Source organism: Teleopsis dalmanni, chromosome 1 (assembly GCF_002237135.1).
Source record: "Teleopsis dalmanni isolate 2A chromosome 1, ASM223713v2, whole genome shotgun sequence".
NCBI lineage: Eukaryota > Metazoa > Arthropoda > Insecta > Diptera > Diopsidae > Teleopsis > Teleopsis dalmanni.
In genome coordinates this window covers 114,768,418-114,793,295 of record NC_051846.1, presented here as the reverse complement: position 1 = coordinate 114,793,295, position 24,878 = coordinate 114,768,418, and the positions used below count along the sequence as shown (strand labels likewise).

Genomic DNA, 24,878 nt, shown 5'->3' with positions numbered 1-24,878 from the left:
ACAGCCCGAATGTCATCACATTAAACTCGAACAACCCAAATGGTGTGATTATAGCAGTCTTCTTCCTGTCCTCAGGTGCTATGAGTATACTGAAATAAACTCGTTCCAAGTCAAGCGTGGCGAAGATAGCTTTGCCACTCAAATTCTTGAATGTGCGGTATCGGGTAATGATCTGAAACTATCTGTGCATTGAGTCGTCTGTAATCTTCGCACGGCCTCCAAGACCATTCTTCTTCTCCACCATATGTAACGGATTAGCCCATTCGCTTTTTGAAGGAGTGCATATACCTTGATCAAGCATGTACTAGAACTCACTTTTTGCTTCTTGCTTCTTGCAACCTTTGTGGATTGAGCCGCCTGGGACGTGCATAGACTGGTTGTCCCTCGGTAACGATATGATGCTGCACCGTGATTCTTACTGATCCATACTTGTTTACCATGTTGAACTCTTCTGATAATTTTCGGAAGGGATGATCTGCATTCACTGCGAATACTGGCTCTGGCATATGTAACGCTGTTGCACAATGAATTTTCATGTTGGTTTTGCTGTCAACGAGGAGTTTACGCTGCAAATCTACAACTAGATCGTAATATTGCAGAAAGTCGGCGCATGGTATAGGTTTGCATACATCGGCTATGACGAACTCCCAATCGAGTTTGCGCCGCAGACCAAGATTCAACGTCATCAATCTATTTCCGTATGTTTGTATTGAAGTTCCGTTTGTTGCATACAAGAGTTTGGCAGATGCTGTCGGCTTAGTTCTGTCGAAGATCGAAACGGGTAGAATTGAGAAATTTGCACCTGTGTCGACAAGGAATTTCAATTATGTCGAGGGATCTTGTTATGGCAGCACTGAAAATAGAGAACGTGCGGATCTGGCAATACAACTGAAGATGATCGAGCGTGCATATACATAGAAGAAAGTAAGACTTAGTAAATGATTGTAACAATTTACTTTAATAACAATAAAATATTCACAACTATTATTGATTAATATAACATGGTGTCAGGTGTGATAGTCTAAATAGAAATTCAACAAAAATGGTCGAGCTTGCAGACTTACAAGAACAAGTAAGACAGCTGAAAAATGACCTAACGCGTAAAAATCAACAGCACGTTCTACAAATACAAATATTACAGCAGATTCCGCTTCCAGGCACACTAAACATAAAATCAGGCGATATTAGCGAGAATTGCAAGAATTTCAAGCAACAATGGTAAAATTACTTAACAGCATCAGGAATTGATTCTCAAAACGAGGAAACAAAAAAAGCTATTCTATTAACAGCTGTAGGTCAAGATGTGTTTCAACGGTACATCAACATGCCAATATTAGAAAAAGAAAAAGCAACAGTAGACGAATAATTAGATGCAATCGAACGGAATTTAACGTCAGAGCGATGTTTAACATGGCAAAACAAGAACAACACGAAACATACGATGAATACTTTAACAAATTGCGCGGTCTCATCAAAAATGCACAATATGGTCCGCTTGAGAATGATTTAATGTTAGATAAAATCATATGTTCAATAAAAGATCGAACTTTACGTGAAAGACTGTGGCTAGACGAAAACATAACGCTAAATAAAGCTATCGATATCTGCAGATCAGAAAAAGTAACAGAAAAACAACTTCGCGGAATTGAATCATTACCATTCGAAGTCAATAAAATTGACAAACGCAAGAAGCATCACTACAGTAATACCCAAGAGAGATTGTGTAAGTTTTGCGGATACGATTATCACGATAAAATCGGACAATGCAAAGCAAGAAAGGAAGTATGCAGGAAATGCAATAAAAAGGGATATTACGCCAGAGTCTGTATGTCTAAAAACAAAAACCAAAGTGACGATAAAATAACACAAAGCAAAACAAGACATGTTAAAGAAGTAACAACAATAAGAAAAAATGAGAGAAGCCAGAGTAATGAGCGATCTAAAGCGTACAACAACAACAGTTGCAAAATAAGATGTCAACTGGATACGGGTGCGACGTGCAACATAATTGGAAAAAAAGATTTATTAGAAATATTTCCAGACCCTGTTATGAGAAGCACTAAAACAACATTAAAAACCCTTGACGGAGCGCGTATAATGCCAACGGGCACAATACAGCTAGCATTAAAAAACAGAAATAGAAAGCACAAATTAATATTTTATGTGGTCGAAACTGAACACTGTCCATTACTATCAGCTCAAACATGTCAAGAGATGGAGCTTATAAAAATTTGCAAAAGTGTAAAAGTAAATGTTGAAAACGAAAAGGCACAGATGATAATTAACAAATACAATGATGTATTTGAAGGACTAGGTAAAATCGAAGGAAAAATTTTACTGGAAATAGATAACAATATGCTACCGAGAAATGAAGTACTAAGACGTATTCCGATATCGTTACGAGAAGAACTAAAAGTTACACTAGACGAAATGGAAAAACAAAACATAATGGTAAAAGAGTACGAACATACAGATTGGACAAGCAATTTAGTAATTGTCAAGAAAAAAAACAAACTGCGAATATGCATTGATCCAAAGCATCTAAATCAAGCATTAAAGGATGTAAAATATCAACCACCAAAAATAGAAGAAGTTTTAGCTGAACTTGCAGATGCAAAAGTCTTCACAGTACTAGATGCGAAACATGGATTTTGGTAACTTGAATTAGAGAAAAATAGCAGCAAACTCACAACGTTTTGGACTCCATTCGGAAAATATAGATTTAATCGTTTGCCATTTGGGTTAAAACCAGCAATGGAAATTTTCCAAATGAAACAAAATCAAATTATAGCAGGTTTGAAAAGTGTGGTATGCATAGCTGACGATATTCTGGTTTATGGCAAAGGAGAAAATCAACAAGTTGCAGTTGAAGATCACAACAAAAACTTTGAAGAACTCTTGAAACGTTTAAAACAACAAAGTTTAAAAATCAACAAAGACAAACTTAAGCTATGCCAACAAGATATTAAATTTTATGGACATATACTAACTAGTGAGGGTGTAAAACCAGACCCTAATAAAACGAACGCAATTTTGAACATACCAAGACCGGAAGATAAAGCTGAGACTAAGATATTTTTGGGTCTTGTTACATATGTGAGTAAATTTATACCAAATCTAGCAACAATAACAGAACCGCTACGCAACATAACACACAAGAAACAAAAATTTATGTGGGGAACAACACAAGAAAAAGCCTTTAACAATTTAAAACAATTAGTAACAACAGCACCAGTTTTACAGTATTACGCATAAATTGAAAAAGAAATGCTAGCAATATATTTGTGGTAGATCAGATGTAACAATTGAGAGAGACCATCTATCTTTAATCAATATTTTCAAGAAACCGCTGATAAAAACACCAAAACGTTTACAAGCAATAATTTTAACATTACAACGGTATAATTTCAACATTAAATACAAAAAAGGAACTGAAATGTATATAGCTGACACTCTATCAAGAGCACCAGAAACAAAAAAGCAGCTGGAAAAAGAAATCGAAATCTACAACATCGAGAAAGACATGAAATACTTAGATGAAATGGACGAAAAAGAAGATAAACGCATAAGCACAAGCACGTTTTAGAAAATTAAACAAACAACGGCTAAAGACGGGGTCATGAACATTATGTACCGGAAGTAATCAAACAATACTGGGATTTTAGAGATGAATTAATAGTCAATGACGAAATAGTATTCAAAGGAAACCGAGTCTGTATACCGAAGGTCATAAGAAGTGACATTTTGCAAAAATTTCATTTACTACATCTGGGAATAGAATCTACACTGAAATTAGCTCGTGAAATAGTTTTTTGGAAAGATATAACAAGCGAGATAAAACAAATGATACAAAATTATGAGGTTTGTAAACAGAATGCCAAAATGCAAAAACTATAGCCAATGATAATAACAGATACTCCCACATCACCATTTGAAATAATATCGATGGATGTATTCGAGAAGAACATTAACAATCAAAGAAAATATTTTTTGATAACTGTAGACCATTATTCGGATTTTTTCGAGATTGATGAATTAAAAGATTTATCAGCAAAAACTACAATATATGTATCTACGTAGAAAAAACTTCAGCAGATACGGTATACCAGTAGTAATTATAACAGACAATGGTACAAATTTTGTTAATACAGAATTCAAAAAATTCGCAGAAGAGTGGGAATTTGAACATCGTACTTCGAGCCCATACCATCAACAAGCAAATGGTAAAAGTGAGGCAGTAGTAAAAATAGCAAAACAGTTGATAAAAAAAGCTATAGAATCAAACACTGATTTCTATAAAGCACTATTAATATGGAGAAACGTGCCTAACAAGATTGGATCAAGTCCAGCAAAACGAATGTTTTGCAGATGGCTGAGATGTAACATACCAAACAACGATACAGAACAAGAAGTGATAAGAGATGTTGCAGAACGTATACAACAGCAGAAAAGATATACAAAGCAATATTATGATAAACGCACGAGAAGGGAAAACAATCTAAAGGAAGGAGATAATGTATATATAAAGGTGAATCCAAATGAAAATTGGGTTCAAGGCAACTTACTTCAAGAAGACACAAATAGAACATTTATAGTCAGCACTAAAGATAAATAATACAAACGAAACAGTCTACATGTAATGAAAAGAAACGAATCAACAGAAAACAACATAACTACGGCAACAGACCCAGAACGAGATGAAGAACAAAAACGGATGAGCGTATCGAAGAACCTGTAGACAAAGGAAAACAATATGCAAGATCAGAGCAATTAAATAGAAAACAAGATGAACAACAGAGGCCAAGTCAACAAGATGAACAACATAGACCAAGACGTCAAGCAAGAAAACTAAAACATTTAGAAGACTACGAAACATACTAACGTTATAAAAAAGAGGGGATGTTATGGCAGCTCTGAAAATAGAGAACACGCGGATCTGGCAATACAACTGAAGATGATCGAGCGTGCATATACATAGAAGAAAGTAAGACTTAGTAAATGATTGTAACAATTTACTTTAATAACAATAAAATATTCACAATTATTTTTGATTAATATAACAGATCTGAAACATATAATCGGATGGATTTGTAATAACTGTTTGCTTCGCCAACCGCCGGTGACGAAGCGGAATTTAGTTTTCCGTGGTTGTTAAGCTGAGGGCTTGGCAGACTTCCGTGCATTTGTACCACAACGATGATGGTAGAAACACACTGGATATTTAGATACCAGGTTTTCCGGACGCGTTCGTGAATGTTGTGTTCGTGCCGGTGTGTTTGATCTACGTCGTGAGCGGAAATGGTGTTGCAATTCTTTGTTCTCTGGTAACGGCTTGCTAAGTTCTTCCACAGCATTCACTAAATGCCTGACATCAAAGGAAGAAAACACAGTTGAATTGTCACCTACATTTCTCGCACTGGTACGCACTTCAGAAACAGAATTGTAATTTCCAATTTCCAGCATTAAATCTGCTTATTGTGCACATTTATCCAAATCGACACGACCGCTCGTACAGCTTCTGGCAGACGATCCAACCACAATTCTTTGATTGCGCCATCGGTAATGGTGTCACTGGACAAATCGCGCATCGTTCGTAGCGAATGTGACGGCTTGTGGTCACCTAACTTACATTCTTGCATGAGACGTCGTAGTTTGCGATTTTCTGAATCCGCGAAATCTTGAATAAATTCTCTTTTGATTGCTTCATATTTATTAACGGTAGGTGGAGCACGTATGATATCGGCGATGTTCCTCAATGTGTTGCTGTCGAGGCTGCCGACAACGTGGTCGTACTTAGTTTGATTCGTAGTTATGCCCACGTTTCGAAACTGCGACTCTAACTGTATGAAATATAGATCTGAATCTCGCTTGCTGAAAGCAGGTGCTTTTACTCCAATGCGGCAAATGTCGCTAGCTCGAATGTTAATTTGCGCTCTATTTTCCGTTAGCATATTGTTAACATTATGTACGACATTACTGTCTGCTTTCGCTTGTGACATGATTTGAGTTGTTTCGAAATCAGAGCTTTAATTATTATTAACTACCGTAACACTTATTTCCAACCGTCGAGGGTCACCAATGTAGTAATATTGACTCTTAGTATGAGTTTTTTAATATTTATTAAAAGTTTTTTTATTACTAACAATTATTTTTTGCTCTATTAAAAAATCCAAAATTTTCTAAATCAAAATGTATATGCCTGAAAATTTGATTGTCAATTTCTAGTTTTCAAAGTAAACTTCTCTTTTTGAACAATGCCACATGAACGCTACAATGATTTTCGAACTCTACTGAAAATTTCACTATAGGTCTCATTATTGTGAATTTTTATCTGTAAACAATTTTAAAACTATTAAATTTTTATAATTTGTAACATTTTTCTTTGGCAAAGTAAAAGACAGATAGTGAATTCGAAAATAGAGTCAAAACGTATTAAAAAGTAATAGTTTCCTATTATTTTTTAAATTTAATTCCCTTAGTGTGAGGATATTGAAAAATGGACACGTACGAGAGAGCAAATTAAAAAATAATTTGTTGAGTTAGTACTAAAATATATTATATATATTGAATATTCTTGAATTGAAATATTCTTGAATGTAAAAAAAAATTGTTTTTTATCTAGACTTAAACTTATTGAGTGATGTGTTAGTTCCAATTGACAGTATTATAAAAATATAATATGCCTAAACATATAAGTCATAAATGTTAATCTTCTCCGACCTCACGTAAACGCATTAGTGGTCGATAACTGATTTTGTCAAAAAAGTGTCTTTTTAGGGTGGATTATGTTAGGATGTATTTCGATATAGACGCTTGCGATATATAAAAGAAAATTGTGTTTTTAAATAATAGTTTGAGTTTAAAATACATTTCATTATGTTTCAATTACTTACAAAAAATCGACATTATTCTTGTTTTTTCAATGTTTTAAATTTAGTTTAATCGTAATAAAAGGTGTGTTTCTCATACTCAAAGGAAAAAATTTAAGGGGGCTTTAGAAAAGAAATTTAACTCTCGAAAAGTTAGAACGATACTGTTGTACAATAAAGATTCTTATTCATTGTTGATTAGTGTAGCTTTAAAAAGTAAAAGTTCAGTTTATGTAAGGACCGTTTTGATTCAATAAAAAACATAAATACCTAAAAGGTTTCCAAAGGTGGTGCGTCGTAGAACAATGTCCATTTTTGTCAGTTGATTGGACTACTCCAGTTTAAACCAAACGTTAAAACCAACTGAATTTAATTCAAAGAGAATTACTTTTTATTTCTGCTACTCGTTTATAGATTTATTTTTTTAAATTGAAATTGTAGTAACTATAACATAAAAATTGTACAAAGAAAATTATTTACCAAAAACCCAAAAAAATGGTGGTTGCCGACAAAATATATATTGTGCATACAATTACATTTAATTACAATAAAAAGCGGTTTTTCATTTGAATTTATTATATTATTATTTATTCAAAAATTAATATTTACTTATTTAAGACAAATTTTCCACTCATTTCCTTTCTTCAACCATTTGCAGTTTCCTCCCACATCAGAAAACAAACCTAAAAGATGCGCTCAAATCACAGCAACGCTCGAATAGTTTTATCAAAATAAAAAACGCAAACATTGAATGAAGCTCCTCCCACATATTCCCACATATTCCCCCAAAAACTCGGCATTTCCATTAGAATTTTTATTAAAAAAATGACTGCTTTTAGTAAAAATATTCAATTTATATCAAATCATACAATTTTAGTAGTTCCATTCCATAATTCTGCATTCTTGCATTTTTATTTGCAATAATAACTTTTTAAAACAAACCCTCCTCATATTGCATTTCATAGGAGTTAACGTTATTGGATAGAAAAACGCTGGATTAGGCCCGTATTTAAAGCTTCAAACCATCCCGCAAGTATGTGGTACTTGCAGGCAATACTAAATAGCAACTGTAAAAGTATACGCAAAAGCGCATTGTTAGCATAAAGAAACACCTGCGAGGTTTAGGTTCACTGCGAAAAATAAAAACTAGTATTCGTGGAGTGTAGCTTTGTCCTTGTCAAAAACTTTAACTATGGGGATGCATTTTACGCAACAGTTTGACACTAACAAATGTAAAAGAAAATAAATAAGAAGAAAATTTTTAAAATGAATATAGCAACAAATTATTTGGTGTAGTCACAGTAAAAACTTAGTCATTTAGGATTTCATTTTTGAATCGAATTTCGAATTTCGAATTTCAAAGTGGCTAATCCACTAAAGCTAAAGTTTTGCTCGACTTTGGTAAGTTTTTTGATTGTTTTTTGAAACTTTTATAACGACACGGATTAGTCGAAAATTTTTACTTGGGTGCACTCACCGATTGGTTTTGGTTTGCAATGTATTTTGTTCGTAAGGACTATCCTCAAAAGGTGGTGTTATTAAGTAATTCATTTTGTTTATTGGTAAAAAATATTTGTGTTCTTCATAGCTTTAGGTAAAGGTATAGCTTAATAGCGTATGTTGTATTAATATTGTGTATTTTAGGGTATGAATTCTATGAAATACATAAAAAAACATATCTTTCTGTAGTCTGAAGGTAGGTGATGTTCTCATGTTTTATAAAGACTTTTTTGATTTTGACCGTAAATGTCTAATAGTCCAAAAGTGTCCTTGTTTATTTTCAGAAGTGCTACGATCCTTTACTCAAAAATAGATTGCAGCACAAATTTGTGATTTTCAGTCCCACAGTAATCAATAGAAAAAATAAAAATAAATTGAATCAACTTTATGAGGATAAGTCCCACAGGAGTAAATGTGAACTAATGGGGATAAATCACATAGGAATAAATGTATTATATATAAATATTAAATTAATTCATTAAATTTTTTCATAAAAAACTAACAACTTATAAAATCTACGGTACTAGAAAATATGACATTATCACGAATAAGTTACAACGTAATATGTAGGTTTTAAATATATACATGTTGACAGAAAAATATATAGATCCATAATATTATTGAGAACAAATATTTTAATATACACAAACATTAACAATATTATTTATAAATAATACTGTTCAATAATGAACATGTTATTTTAGGACATACAATCCTAAAACTATTAAAATTAAAATTGTATCTTTTTTCAAACGCTGGCAGGATGTGCCTAAATTTATAGTTATTTATTAATGTCTGTTATCGTTTAAATTCTTAGAATTAAATAAGAAGGAAAAAACACGGGTAATAAAAAAATCCCAAAACTAAAGATATTGTAGAATATTAAACACATTTTAAAATACATGGCACCGTATCGATAATAAAAATATAATTGTAAAATAATAAAAATCCTACGTGCCAGAATTTTATTGTATCCTTTTTGTTATGAACCTTTGCGACAGCAATAAAATGCAACTAAAATTATACAGTCCACTAAAATAAATGATAACAGGCAACAAATTATTTCAACCCTTATTTGTAAATGTAGTTAAGTTATGTTAAGACAATTTTGTATAAATAGAGAATAATTTTCAAAATAAAATCAGTATTCAATTCGATACTCTAGCGAAAGCATTTCTCTTTCATTTCAAAAATTAATCATTTGGTCCTTCGAGCCTAGGAAATTGGCTAAGGAAAATTTTTTAAATTTTGAAATATAAAAGTCATAGTGATCCCCCACCAGAGGTAAGACACTTGACTTTGTTAGAGCCTTACAAACTCTAACTCAAAATTTTTCAGAGCCTTACAACCTCTGAAAAATAAACTCGTTCGTCAAGAACAAAAAATTAGTTAAAAGTGATCGAGGCAAGACACTTGACTAAAAATTCAAAAGTATTAAGGCTGTTCAAGAACGCCATTAAAACCAAAGAGCTGATCCTAACAGCTTATATAATAAAATAAAGCAGTTTCAAAGAAGGAAGGCGTTTGCACTACTATACCAAGAATTGCATCTGCAAATAAATAAAGAAGATAAAATAAAAATTAAAAGAGAAATTAAAAAATTACGAAGAGAAAAAAAAAAATAATAATAAAAATTTAAACTAAAAAATATCTTTCACAGAGCGAATTAATCAAAGACCAATATAATTTGATCAAAAAACTAGAAGAACTATTCAAACAGGCAGAAGGAATAGTAACAAGGAGTAAAAAAAAATGAAGTACTAGAATTACTAGAAGAAATATGGAAAACATTCTCGGAGAATGATAAAAAATTATATAAGTTAGGTATAGAAGATATACCATATTTCAACGAAGGGGTAGGAAAAGATATGTTAGAAAAATATACTAAAGCAAAAAAATTACTGTCAAATACAGAAGAATCAGAAATAGACAATCCAGAAGATTCAGAAATAATCACACAAGAATTCAAAATAACGAGAGAAAAAGCAGGAAAAGAGAAGGAAATGGCTAGAGATAAACTAGAAAATTTGATGAAAAGACTAAAAGGACTAAAAGAAATGATTAAAGAATTTAGAACAGAAGCAATGAAACGAAGTGTGCTAATTCGAATAATAGAAGGAAATTATTAGACAAAGACCAATTAAGTAATATTAATGAAAGGTATGAGATGATAAAGGAACAGGCTAAAGTATTTTTGGATTGCAAAGATGAATTTAATCATACTAAAAATCAAGTTAAGATTGAAAAAGAAGTCATAACACCAATTACACAATTACACGATTTCGACGGAAGAGAGGAAGATTGGCAAACTTTCGTAGAATTATTTAAAGATTACGTACATAATAATCGAAATTTATCATCCTCAATGAAACTTGACTATTTAAGATCTCATATTAAAGGGGATGCGCGTATGACTATTAGTCATCTATTATCTGGAACATCAGCAAACTATGAAGCTGCGTGGGATACGTTAATAAGAAGATATGAAAACAAAAGATTAATTTTTACAAGAAATTTTGACAAATTACTTGACATGAAAACAATTAACTCATCATCAGTTTTGAGCTTAAGAGACGCTCATGATCAAATTAAACAATGCATTCAACTAATTGAATCTAAACAGGCAGAACCTAACTGTGACAGATTATACGCGCACATAATAATAAGAAAATTGGATAAAGAAGGTATTCAATTATATGAACAATATATTAAAAAACCAAGAGAAATAAACACACTAAAAGATGTATTTGAATTTCTGGAACAACAATTCCAAACTCTGGAAGCCCAAAATAGCCTTAAAACATCAAGAATAAACTATATTAATCCACCAACTGACATAAGAATTCAGAACAATACTATCCAATGTCAATGTTGTAATCAATTAGGTCATCGGATGTATAATTGCAAACGATTTATGGACATGTCGATTGGACAACGAACATCATTAATTCGCAATAAACAACTATGCGAGATATGTTTGAGTCATAATAATCGCATTAAATGCAACTCTACACACAAATGCAAAAAGTGTAATAAAGCTCACAATTCTCTTTTACACATGGAATACAATTTAAATCAACGTCAGCAAAACAGCAGAAACAACCCAAAAATTAATAAAGAAGGAAAAACTTATTCAACAATAATAAAAGATAAGAAACAATTAACCTTACTTCCAACTGTATTAATCAGCACAAAATCATCAGATGGAAATATTCATCAATTGAGAGCCTTGGTAGATCAAGGTTCGCAAGTATCAATAGTGTCTGAGAAGGTAGTTCAATTATTGATATTAAAAAAAATGAAACACATGACCAAATTGTCAGGGGTATCTAACACAACGGTTGGTACATCAAACGCTAGAGTCTTTATGGAAATATCATCAAGGTTTAGCATCAAAAAGAAGATAAAAGGGGAATTTTTAGTAATGTCACATCTAGTAAGATCATTGCCAGAAGAAACAATAGAAATAGAAACCAAAATTTGGGACAATTATAAACTAGCGGATCCTGAATTTAATAAGAATGGTTGTATTGATATGATAATAGGAAGTGACCTTTATCCAAAAATAATTAAAGAAGGCATCAAAAAATACAATAACCTAATAGGCCAAGAAACCATATTTGGGTGGATGATTTCTGGTCAAATATTAGCAGATGCAGCTAGTAATGATGTTATATCAACTTTAAACTTAGAAAGATTTTGGGAAATAGAAGAAATAGAAAATGAAAAGGAAATACCTAATTCCGACGACGAATTGTGCCTAGATCTATATAAAACAACTACAATAAAAGACACTGATGGAAGATATATTGTTCAAATCCCCTTTAAAGAAGACTTGTCATTAGGTAACTCAAGGAAGCAAGCAGTAGCCAGATTATTGAGCTTGGAGAAAAATATTAATAAAAAATTAAAAAAGGAGTACGTTGAATTTATGAGAGAATATGAACAATTGGGTCATATGGTAAAAACTAAAGACCAAAATAAAGGATTATATTACATGCCACATGAAGCAGTAATCAGAGAGGAAAGTTTAACGACGAAATTACGAGTAGTATTTGATGCGTCCGCCAAAACATCTAATGGAAAAAGTCTTAATAACATAATGATGGCAGGTCCACGATTGCAAAAAGATATTTTTGATATTATATTAAAATGAAGGTTATGGAGATTCGTAGTAACAGCAGATGTAGAAAAGATGTTTAGACAAATAAAAATAGCGAAAGAACATCAAGATTATGAGCGAATCCTCTGGAGAGAGAATCAAACAGATAAAATAGAAGAGTTTAAACTAACTACAGTCACATATGGAACAGCTTCAGCTCCATTTTTAGCAGTCCGAACACTACAGCAAATTGCAGAAGATTATGAAGGAAATGTTAATATTAAAAATACGATTAAAAATGATTTTTACATGGACGATTTACTAACTGGTGCCGATACAACGTCAGATTGTAAAGATAAAATTAATAAAATTTTTAATTGTTTAAACAGTGCAGGCTTTAAATTACGGAAATGGATGTCTAATGATCAGTCAATTTTGGAAAATTTACCCATTGAAGTCAGCAATAAAATACTTAACATAAAAGAAGACGATTCAATAAAAACACTAGGATTAAAATGGAATCCAAGAGAAGATGAATTTCAATTCTCAATAAACATCTTAACAAATGATAGAATAACAAAAAGAATGGTGTTATCAGTATACGCAAAGATTTTTGATCCATTAGGATGGCTAACTCTAGTTACAATTACTGCAAAATTATTTATACAAAAACTGTGGCAACTAAAGTATGACTGGGATGAAATTCTAGATGAACAAATTCATAAAGAATACGAGAAAAATAATAAAAATATACAAATAATTGAACAAACTCGGATTCCAAGATGGATGGAAGTATCAAGTTCGGACAATTGGGAACTTCACGGGTTTTCAGATGCTTCTGAAGCAGCCTATGCAGCAGCAATATATATTAAAATAGGTTCAAAAATAAACTTATTGACAGCTAAAAGCAAAGTAGCCCCAATAAAAAATAAAAAAACTATTCCCAAATTAGAATTATGCGGAGCTCATTTACTAGCAAAATTAATGAATAAAATAATTAAAATATTAGGCAATAATCCAGAGGTCTATTGTTGGAGCGATTCTGCGATTACTTTATGGTGGATAAAAGAACCAAGAACCAAGAAAAATTCATAAGAACACGAGCGACAGAAATTAAAATTTTAATTCCGAGTGCAGAATGGCGTCACATAAGAACAAAAGAAAATCCTGCCGATATAGCATCAAGAGGCATATGTGCATCCAAATTAATAAATAATACTCTTTGGTGGCATGGACCGACATGGCTAGCAAATCCTAAAGAGGAATGGCCAAAAGATGACCAAATAGATGGTTCTGCAGTCATCATAACAACATTAAGTTCAGATAATAATTTTATAAACGACTTGATACAGAAAATATCAAAAATATCTAGACTAGAAAAAATAGTAGCATATGTATTAAGATTTATAAAATGCCTAAAAAATAAATCCAAAGACACAAATCATATATCAAAAGAAGAACTTGATACAGCAAGAAATGAGATAATTCGACAACATCAATTAACGCATTTTGCCGCTGAAATATCCAGCATTAATCAAGGCAAAGAAATTAACAGGATTAGCAAACTAATTCATTTACGACCATTTATAGATAAAAATGGCTTATTAAGAGTTGGAGGCAGGCTACAAAACGCAACTATTAAATATAACCAAATGCATCCAATTATTCTACATAGAGATCAATATGCAGAATTAATAATATATCAAGCGCATCAATCAACATTACACGGAGGACAAAATTTAATGGAAGCACACATAAAGCAACAATATTGGATTTTAGGAGTAAGAAAAGGTATAAAAAAAATATGCAACAATTGCACAAAATGCATTAGATACAGCCAAAACTTTGGAAAACAAATAATGGGATATATGCCAAGCCACAGAATAAATGTATCCCATCCTTTCGAACACACAGGGATTGACTATGCCGGACCCATATATATGAAGTGCTCAAAAGGTCGTGGTCAAAAATCATTCAAAGGCTATATTTCAGTATTTATATGCATGTCTACTAAAGCAATTCATTTAGAAGCAGTAAGCGATTTATCAACAGAAGCATTCATGGCTGCATTAAAAAGATTCTTTTCGAGACGTGGGAAAAGTGCACATCTATATTCAGATAATGGTACTAATTTTATTGGTGCATTAAAAAGACTAGACAAAGAATTTGGAAATGCAATCAAAAATAATACATCAATAGTTCAAATTCTCGCAACTGAAAAAATAGAATGGCATTTTATTCCGCCGGCAAGCCCGCACTTCGGCGGTATTTGGGAAGCAGCAGTAAAATCTACAAAATACCATTTAAAACGAGTAATAGGTGAGACAAAGCTTACGTTTGAAGAAATGACAACATTTTTATATCATTATTATTTAAACTCAAGACCACTCTGCTATGTAAACAGCGGAATTGATAGCATTGATGTTTTGACACCAGGACATTTTCTAATTGGGCGACCACTATTAAACGAACCAGAAGCAGAAATCAAAGAAAAAATAAATCTAGTAAACCGCTGGGAACTATTACAGAAAATGAAATCAGATTTTTGGAAGAAGTGGAAAAAGAATATGTGACGTCACTTCAACAAAGAAATAAATGGATAAAAGAAAAACCAAATATGAAAAAAGGGCAAGTAGTAATCATCAAAGATGAAAATACAGCACCTGCTAGATGGCCATTGGGGAAAATTACTGAAGTATATGCCGGGCCGGATGGAAAGGTGCGAGTAGTAGAACTCAAAACGGGGAATGGAAAACTAAAAAGACCAATTCACAAACTATGCCCTCTACTAGATTCCAACGCAATTCGAGGTGATCAACAAACAGGAACACAAAAAGTTTATTGCAATGTAAATACGAAAACTGAGGTAAAATCCGACAGTACAAAGTTAGCATGGACTACTTTGTATTTTTTGATGTTATGCATATTACCAGCTGTAAAAGCAATAACGAATTCATCAGGGGCCTCAATACATAAACTGAACGATAAGACAGCACTTTACTTGGACACAATTGGTGAAGTCAACACAGAAATATCAGCTTGGAATTTAATATTATATTACGATATGAAACAATACTTTATAATGACCAAAAACGCAGAAGATGTACTGAGTAACGCAAATGAAATATGTCCTAAATTATCAAACTTCGCAGAACAATGCAAAAATATTCTAAGTACAATGTCCAGAAAATTGGAAGAAATAAAGGAAGGAAATAAATTATTTATATGGTCAATAAAAGGTAGAACTAAAAGAGCGCCATTTGCATTTGTTGGATCATTTTATCACCTTCTTTTTGGAATGATGGACGAAGATGATCGAAATGCTCTAGAAGAGAACATGAATAACCTATTAGATAATCAACATGATTTAAAACAATTAATAGCGAAACAAACTTCAGTGGTGGAAACAACAGTAAATTTATTGAAGCGCACGTCAAAAGAAGTACACCTGCAATATAATGAAATTCATACAAAAATTGAGGCAATAAAAATCGCCTTGAATGAAACTTATTTTGTCTATAAAGAATCGATCAATTTTTTTATGGTTACAAAACAACTATCAGACTTAATAGAAGAATGCTCTAACATACAATCAGAAGTAATTCAACTCTTAATGGATGTCAATCACGGAAATTTAAATCCAAAATTAATAAAACCATCACAACTAAATGAAGAGATAATAAAAATAAGAGACAAAATTCCGGAAAACCTAATATTACCTGGAAAAAAAACTGGGACAGAATTGGAATCTATTTACAAACTCTTAGAAGCAAAAGGGATATTTTTTGGTACCAAATTAATTATCAAGGCGAAGATTCCACTGTTTAATAAACAATCATCTACCCTATACCAGATAATCCCTATACCAATTAAACAAGGAAAAAGATACATCATTCCGAAGATTACATCGTCACTATTATTATATAACTTGGAAATCAATGCTTATCATTTAATGAACCCGTTAATATGGAGTCAGTGTAATAAAAATGGAGAAAATTAATTTACCTGTGAAGGAAATTTCCCATGGACAGATGCAAACGATAATTCATGCGAAATATCTCCACTAAAACCAACCAATCAAGACAATTGTTATTACAACGAAGTAAGCAATTCTTCTGTTTGGATCAAATTACACAAAAAGAACAGTTGGATTTATAAGGTCTTTAAGCAAGAATCTGCACACATAAAATGCTCATCAACATCAGACGAAATAATTACTATATCAGGACAAGGGGTATTATCATTAAAAGAAGGTTGTATGGCCCGCATAAAAGAAACAACATTAACATCATCAAGCAACTTGCAAAGTTCTACAATACTAAATATAAACAGTCCGGTTATAAAAGAAGCAGATGCGGTCGGAATCAATAATATAAAACCCTGGCGTTATTGGCAAATAAATAACAAAGATGAAATTGAGATGCTACATACACAAATTAAAGAAATCAAAAACAACGGGGTCAAATTAAAAAATTTACACTTCCATCACGCATCCGGTCACGCAGCGCTTGGTTTGACAACTATAATAATTATAGCAATAATTATTTATTTGATTCGAGCAACAATGAGAAGAAGGCGACTGCTGGCAATTGCGATATCAGCTCAGCGTCAGAATGTTCATGAATGAACATACTGTAAATTATATTATTATTATTCAATACTACTATTCCAAAACATTATTATTTTACTATTATGCTACATTATACTTTAATTTAAAAAAAAAATATTAGATAATCATTCATGTAAATTCTTATAATTTTCTTTTATTCTATATAGTTACTAAAAAAAAAATATATACATACTTAAATATTAAAATTTTTTTTTTTTAAAAATAAAATTCTTATAAAGCTAATGTATAGCATATTAAATTAAGATTAAACCTTTATATTATATTTAAGAGACTTTTTATATTAAGCCGTTCCGCCTTAATAAAGGCGCGGCAGTATGTTCAATAATGAACATATTTTACTTTAATTAAACTAATATTCAATTTTATATTTATATTATATTAAGCCATTCTGTCTTAAAAAAGCGTTGGCAATATGTTTAATAATGAACATGTTATTTTAGGACATACAATCCTAAAACTATTAAAATTAAAATTGTATCTTTTTTCAAACGCTGGCAGGATGTGCCTAAATTTATAGTTATTTATTAATGTCTGTTATCGTTTAAATTCTTAGAATTAAATAAGAAGGAAAAAACACGGGTAATAAAAAAATCCCAAAACTAAAGATATTGTAGAATATTAAACACATTTTAAAATACATGGCACCGTATCGATAATAAAAATATAATTGTAAAATAATAAAAATCCTACGTGCCAGAATTTTATTGTATCCTTTTTGTTATGAACCTTTGCGACAGCAATAAAATGCAACTAAAATTATACAGTCCACTAAAATAAATGATAACAGGCAACAAATTATTTCAACCCTTATTTGTAAATGTAGTTAAGTTATGTTAAGACAATTTTGTATAAATAGAGAATAATTTTCAAAATAAAATCAGTATTCAATTCGATACTCTAGCGAAAGCATTTCTCTTTCATTTCAAAAATTAATCATTTGGTCCTTCGAGCCTAGGAAATTGGCTAAGGAAAATTTTTTAAATTTTGAAATATAAAAGTCATAGTGATCCCCCACCAGAGGTAAGACACTTGACTTTGTTAGAGCCTTACAAACTCTAACTCAAAATTTTTCAGAGCCTTACAACCTCTGAAAAATAAACTCGTTCGTCAAGAACAAAAAATTAGTTAAAAGTGATCGAGGCAAGACACTTGACTAAAAATTCAAAAGTATTAAGGCTGTTCAAGAACGCCATTAAAACCAAAGAGCTGATCCTAACAGCTTATATAATAAAATAAAGCAGTTTCAAAGAAGGAAGGCGTTTGCACTACTATACCAAGAATTGCATCTGCAAACAAATAAAGAAGATAAAATAAAAATTAAAAGAGAAATTAAAAAATTACGAAGAGAAAAAAAAAAATAATAATAAAAATTTAAACTAAAAAATATCTTTCCTTTAAAAAAAAAATGGGTCTATTAACTAATACACAGAGCGAATTAATCAAAGACCAATATAATTTGATCAAAAAACTAGAAGAACTATTCAAACAGGCAGAAGGAATAGTAACAAGGAGTAAAAAAAAATGAAGTACTAGAATTACTAGAAGAAATATGGAAAACATTCTCGGAGAATGATAAAAAATTATATAAGTTAGGTATAGAAGATATACCATATTTCAACGAAGGGGTAGGAAAAGATATGTTAGAAAAATATACTAAAGCAAAAAAATTACTGTCAAATACAGAAGAATCAGAAATAGACAATCCAGAAGATTCAGAAATAATCACACAAGAATTCAAAATAACGAGAGAAAAAGCAGGAAAAGACAAGGAAATGGCTAGAGATAAACTAGAAAATTTGATGAAAAGACTAAAAGGACTAAAAGAAATGATTAAAGAATTTAGAACAGAAGCAATGAAACGAAGTGTGCTAATTCGAATAATAGAAGGAAATTATTAGACAAAGACCAATTAAGTAATATTAATGAAAGGTATGAGATGATAAAGGAACAGGCTAAAGTATTTTTGGATTGCAAAGATGAATTTAATCATACTAAAAATCAAGTTAAGATTGAAAAAGAAGTCATAACACCAATTACACAATTACACGATTTCGACGGAAGAGAGGAAGATTGGCAAACTTTCGTAGAATTATTTAAAGATTACGTACATAATAATCGAAATTTATCATCCTCAATGAAACTTGACTATTTAAGATCTCATATTAAAGGGGATGCGCGTATGACTATTAGTCATCTATTATCTGGAACATCAGCAAACTATGAAGCTGCGTGGGATACGTTAATAAGAAGATATGAAAACAAAAGATTAATTTTTACAAGAAATTTTGACAAATTACTTGACATGAAAACAATTAACTCATCATCAGTTTTGAGCTTAAGAGACGCTCATGATCAAATTAAACAATGCATTCAACTAATTGAATCTAAACAGGCAGAACCTAACTGTGACAGATTATACGCGCACATAATAATAAGAAAATTGGATAAAGAAGGTATTCAATTATATGAACAATATATTAAAAAACCAAGAGAAATAAACACACTAAAAGATGTATTTGAATTTCTGGAACAACAATTCCAAACTCTGGAAGCCCAAAATAGCCTTAAAACATCAAGAATAAACTATATTAATCCACCAACTGACATAAGAATTCAGAACAATACTATCCAATGTCAATGTTGTAATCAATTAGGTCATCGGATGTATAATTGCAAACGATTTATGGACATGTCGATTGGACAACGAACATCATTAATTCGCAATAAACAACTATGCGAGATATGTTTGAGTCATAATAATCGCATTAAATGCAACTCTACACACAAATGCAAAAAGTGTAATAAAGCTCACAATTCTCTTTTACACATGGAATACAATTTAAATCAACGTCAGCAAAACAGCAGAAACAACCCAAAAATTAATAAAGAAGGAAAAACTTATTCAACAATAATAAAAGATAAGAAACAATTAACCTTACTTCCAACTGTATTAATCAGCACAAAATCATCAGATGGAAATATTCATCAATTGAGAGCCTTGGTAGATCAAGGTTCGCAAGTATCAATAGTGTCTGAGAAGGTAGTTCAATTATTGATATTAAAAAAAATGAAACACATGACCAAATTGTCAGGGGTATCTAACACAACGGTTGGTACATCAAACGCTAGAGTCTTTATGGAAATATCATCAAGGTTTAGCATCAAAAAGAAGATAAAAGGGGAATTTTTAGTAATGTCACATCTAGTAAGATCATTGCCAGAAGAAACAATAGAAATAGAAACCAAAATTTGGGACAATTATAAACTAGCGGATCCTGAATTTAATAAGAATGGTTGTATTGATATGATAATAGGAAGTGACCTTTATCCAAAAATAATTAAAGAAGGCATCAAAAAATACAATAACCTAATAGGCCAAGAAACCATATTTGGGTGGATGATTTCTGGTCAAATATTAGCAGATGCAGCTAGTAATGATGTTATATCAACTTTAAACTTAGAAAGATTTTGGGAAATAGAAGAAATAGAAAATGAAAAGGAAATACCTAATTCCGACGACGAATTGTGCCTAGATCTATATAAAACAACTACAATAAAAGACACTGATGGAAGATATATTGTTCAAATCCCCTTTAAAGAAGACTTGTCATTAGGTAACTCAAGGAAGCAAGCAGTAGCCAGATTATTGAGCTTGGAGAAAAATATTAATAAAAAATTAAAAAAGGAGTACGTTGAATTTATGAGAGAATATGAACAATTGGGTCATATGGTAAAAACTAAAGACCAAAATAAAGGATTATATTACATGCCACATGAAGCAGTAATCAGAGAGGAAAGTTTAACGACGAAATTACGAGTAGTATTTGATGCGTCCGCCAAAACATCTAATGGAAAAAGTCTTAATAACATAATGATGGCAGGTCCACGATTGCAAAAAGATATTTTTGATATTATATTAAAATGAAGGTTATGGAGATTCGTAGTAACAGCAGATGTAGAAAAGATGTTTAGACAAATAAAAATAGCGAAAGAACATCAAGATTATGAGCGAATCCTCTGGAGAGAGAATCAAACAGATAAAATAGAAGAGTTTAAACTAACTACAGTCACATATGGAACAGCTTCAGCTCCATTTTTAGCAGTCCGAACACTACAGCAAATTGCAGAAGATTATGAAGGAAATGTTAATATTAAAAATACGATTAAAAATGATTTTTACATGGACGATTTACTAACTGGTGCCGATACAACGTCAGATTGTAAAGATAAAATTAATAAAATTTTTAATTGTTTAAACAGTGCAGGCTTTAAATTACGGAAATGGATGTCTAATGATCAGTCAATTTTGGAAAATTTACCCATTGAAGTCAGCAATAAAATACTTAACATAAAAGAAGACGATTCAATAAAAACACTAGGATTAAAATGGAATCCAAGAGAAGATGAATTTCAATTCTCAATAAACATCTTAACAAATGATAGAATAACAAAAAGAATGGTGTTATCAGTATACGCAAAGATTTTTGATCCATTAGGATGGCTAACTCTAGTTACAATTACTGCAAAATTATTTATACAAAAACTGTGGCAACTAAAGTATGACTGGGATGAAATTCTAGATGAACAAATTCATAAAGAATACGAGAAAAATAATAAAAATATACAAATAATTGAACAAACTCGGATTCCAAGATGGATGGAAGTATCAAGTTCGGACAATTGGGAACTTCACGGGTTTTCAGATGCTTCTGAAGCAGCCTATGATGCAGCAATATATATTAAAATAGGTTCAAAAATAAACTTATTGACAGCTAAAAGCAAAGTAGCCCCAATAAAAAATAAAAAAACTATTCCCAAATTAGAATTATGCGGAGCTCATTTACTAGCAAAATTAATGAATAAAATAATTAAAATATTAGGCAATAATCCAGAGGTCTATTGTTGGAGCGATTCTGCGATTACTTTATGGTGGATAAAAGAACCAAGAAACAAAGAAAGATTCATAAGAACACGAGCGACAGAAATTAAAATTTTAATTCCGAGTGCAGAATGGCGTCACATAAGAACAAAAGAAAATCCTGCCGATATAGCATCAAGAGGCATATGTGCATCCAAATTAATAAATAATACTCTCTGGTGGCATGGACCGACATGGCTAGCAAATCCTAAAGAGGAATGGCCAAAAGATGACCAAATAGATGGTTCTGCAGTCATCATAACAACATTAAGTTCAGATAATAATTTTATAAACGACTTGATACAGAAAATATCAAAAATATCTAGACTAGAAAAAATAGTAGCATATGTATTAAGATTTATAAAATGCCTAAAAAATAAATCCAAAGACACAAATCATATATCAAAAGAAGAACTTGATACAGCAAGAAATGAGATAATTCGACAACATCAATTAACGCATTTTGCCGCTGAAATATCCAGCATTAATCAAGGCAAAGAAATTAACAGGATTAGCAAACTAATTCATTTACGACCATTTATAGATAAAAATGGCTTATTAAGAGTTGGAGGCAGGCTACAAAACGCAACTATTAAATATAACCAAATGCATCCAACTATTCTACATAGAGATCAATATGCAGAATTAATAATATATCAAGCGCATCAATCAACATTACACGGAGGACAAAATTTAATGGAAGCACACATAAAGCAACAATATTGGATTTTAGGAGTAAGAAAAGGTATAAAAAAAATATGCAACAATTGCACAAAATGCATTAGATACAGCCAAAACTTTGGAAAACAAATAATGGGATACATGCCAAGCCACAGAATAAATGTATCCCATCCTTTCGAACACACAGGGATTGACTATGCCGGACCCATATATGAAGTGCTCAAAAGGTCGTGGTCAAAAATCATTCAAAGGCTATATTTCAGTATTTATATGCATGTCTACTAAAGCAATTCATTTAGAAGCAGTAAGCGATTTATCAACAGAAGCATTCATGGCTGCATTAAAAAGATTCTTTTCGAGACGTGGGAAAAGTGCACATCTATATTCAGATAATGGTACTAATTTTATTGGTGCATTAAAAAGACTAGACAAAGAATTTGGAAATGCAATCAAAAATAATACATCAATAGTTCAAATTCTCGCAACTGAAAAAATAGAATGGCATTTTATTCCGCCGGCAAGCCCGCACTTCGGCGGTATTTGGGAAGCAACAGTAAAATCTACAAAATACCATTTAAAACGAGTAATAGGTGAGACAAAGCTTACGTTTGAAGAAATGACAACATTTTTATATCAGACAGAGGCAGTTTTAAACTCAAGACCACTCTGCTATGTAAACAGCGGAATTGATAGCATTGATGTTTTGACACCAGGACATTTTCTAATTGGGCGACCACTATTAAACGAACCAGAAGCAGAAATCAAAGAAAAAATAAATCTAGTAAACCGCTGGGAACTATTACAGAAAATGAAATCAGATTTTTGGAAGAAGTGGAAAAAGAATATGTGACGTCACTTCAACAAAGAAATAAATGGATAAAAGAAAAACCAAATATGAAAAAAGGGCAAGTAGTAATCATCAAAGATGAAAATACAGCACCTGCTAGATGGCCATTGGGGAAAATTACTGAAGTATATGCCGGGCCGGATGGAAAGGTGCGAGTAGTAGAACTCAAAACGGGGAATGGAAAACTAAAAAGACCAATTCACAAACTATGCCCTCTACTAGATTCCAACGCAATTCGAGGTGATCAACAAACAGGAACACAAAAAGTTTATTGCAATGTAAATACGAAAACTGAGGTAAAATCCGACAGTACAAAGTTAGCATGGACTACTTTGTATTTTTTGATGTTATGCATATTACCAGCTGTAAAAGCAATAACGAATTCATCAGGGGCCTCAATACATAAACTGAACGATAAGACAGCACTTTACTTGGACACAATTGGTGAAGTCAACACAGAAATATCAGCTTGGAATTTAATATTATATTACGATATGAAACAATACTTTATAATGACCAAAAACGCAGAAGATGTACTGAGTAACGCAAATGAAATATGTCCTAAATTATCAAACTTCGCAGAACAATGCAAAAATATTCTAAGTACAATGTCCAGAAAATTGGAAGAAATAAAGGAAGGAAATAAATTATTTATATGGTCAATAAAAGGTAGAATTAAAAGAGCGCCATTTGCATTTGTTGGATCATTTTATCACCTTCTTTTTGGAATGATGGACGAAGATGATCGAAATGCTCTAGAAGAGAACATGAATAACCTATTAGATAATCAACATGATTTAAAACAATTAATAGCGAAACAAACTTCAGTGGTGGAAACAACAGTAAATTTATTGAAGCGCACGTCAAAAGAAGTACACCTGCAATATAATGAAATTCATACAAAAATTGAGGCAATAAAAATCGCCTTGAATGAAACTTATTTTGTCTATAAAGAATCGATCAATTTTTTTATGGTTACAAAACAACTATCAGACTTAATAGAAGAATGCTCTAACATACAATCAGAAGTAATTCAACTCTTAATGGATGTCAATCACGGAAATTTAAATCCAAAATTAATAAAACCATCACAACTAAATGAAGAGATAATAAAAATAAGAGACAAAATTCCGGAAAACCTAATATTACCTGGAAAAAAAACTGGGACAGAATTGGAATCTATTTACAAACTCTTAGAAGCAAAAGGGATATTTTTTGGTACCAAATTAATTATCAAGGCGAGGATTCCACTGTTTAATAAACAATCATCTACCCTATACCAGATAATCCCTATACCAATTAAACAAGGAAAAAGATACATCATTCCGAAG

The 24,878-nt window shown here is 31.5% G+C and overlaps 3 protein-coding genes across 3 annotated transcripts; all 3 read left to right on the top strand.

Moving 5' to 3' along the window:
* Positions 1 to 10,536: 10,536 nt before the first annotated feature.
* LOC119665629 lies at positions 10,537 to 12,525 on the top strand. The gene is made up of 2 exons (XM_038074857.1): positions 10,537 to 10,838; positions 10,881 to 12,525. The coding sequence occupies exons 1-2, from the start codon at positions 10,537 to 10,539 to the stop codon at positions 12,523 to 12,525; spliced, it is 1,947 nt and encodes a 648-aa protein (XP_037930785.1).
* Positions 12,526 to 19,037: 6,512 nt separating this feature from the next.
* LOC119665627 lies at positions 19,038 to 21,026 on the top strand. Its single transcript, XM_038074856.1, has 2 exons — positions 19,038 to 19,339; positions 19,382 to 21,026. The coding sequence occupies exons 1-2, from the start codon at positions 19,038 to 19,040 to the stop codon at positions 21,024 to 21,026; spliced, it is 1,947 nt and encodes a 648-aa protein (XP_037930784.1).
* A 39-nt stretch (positions 21,027 to 21,065) lies between these two features.
* On the top strand, positions 21,066 to 23,550 carry LOC119665626. Its single transcript, XM_038074855.1, has 2 exons — positions 21,066 to 22,754; positions 22,888 to 23,550. The coding sequence occupies exons 1-2, from the start codon at positions 21,066 to 21,068 to the stop codon at positions 23,548 to 23,550; spliced, it is 2,352 nt and encodes a 783-aa protein (XP_037930783.1).
* Positions 23,551 to 24,878: the final 1,328 nt, after the last annotated feature.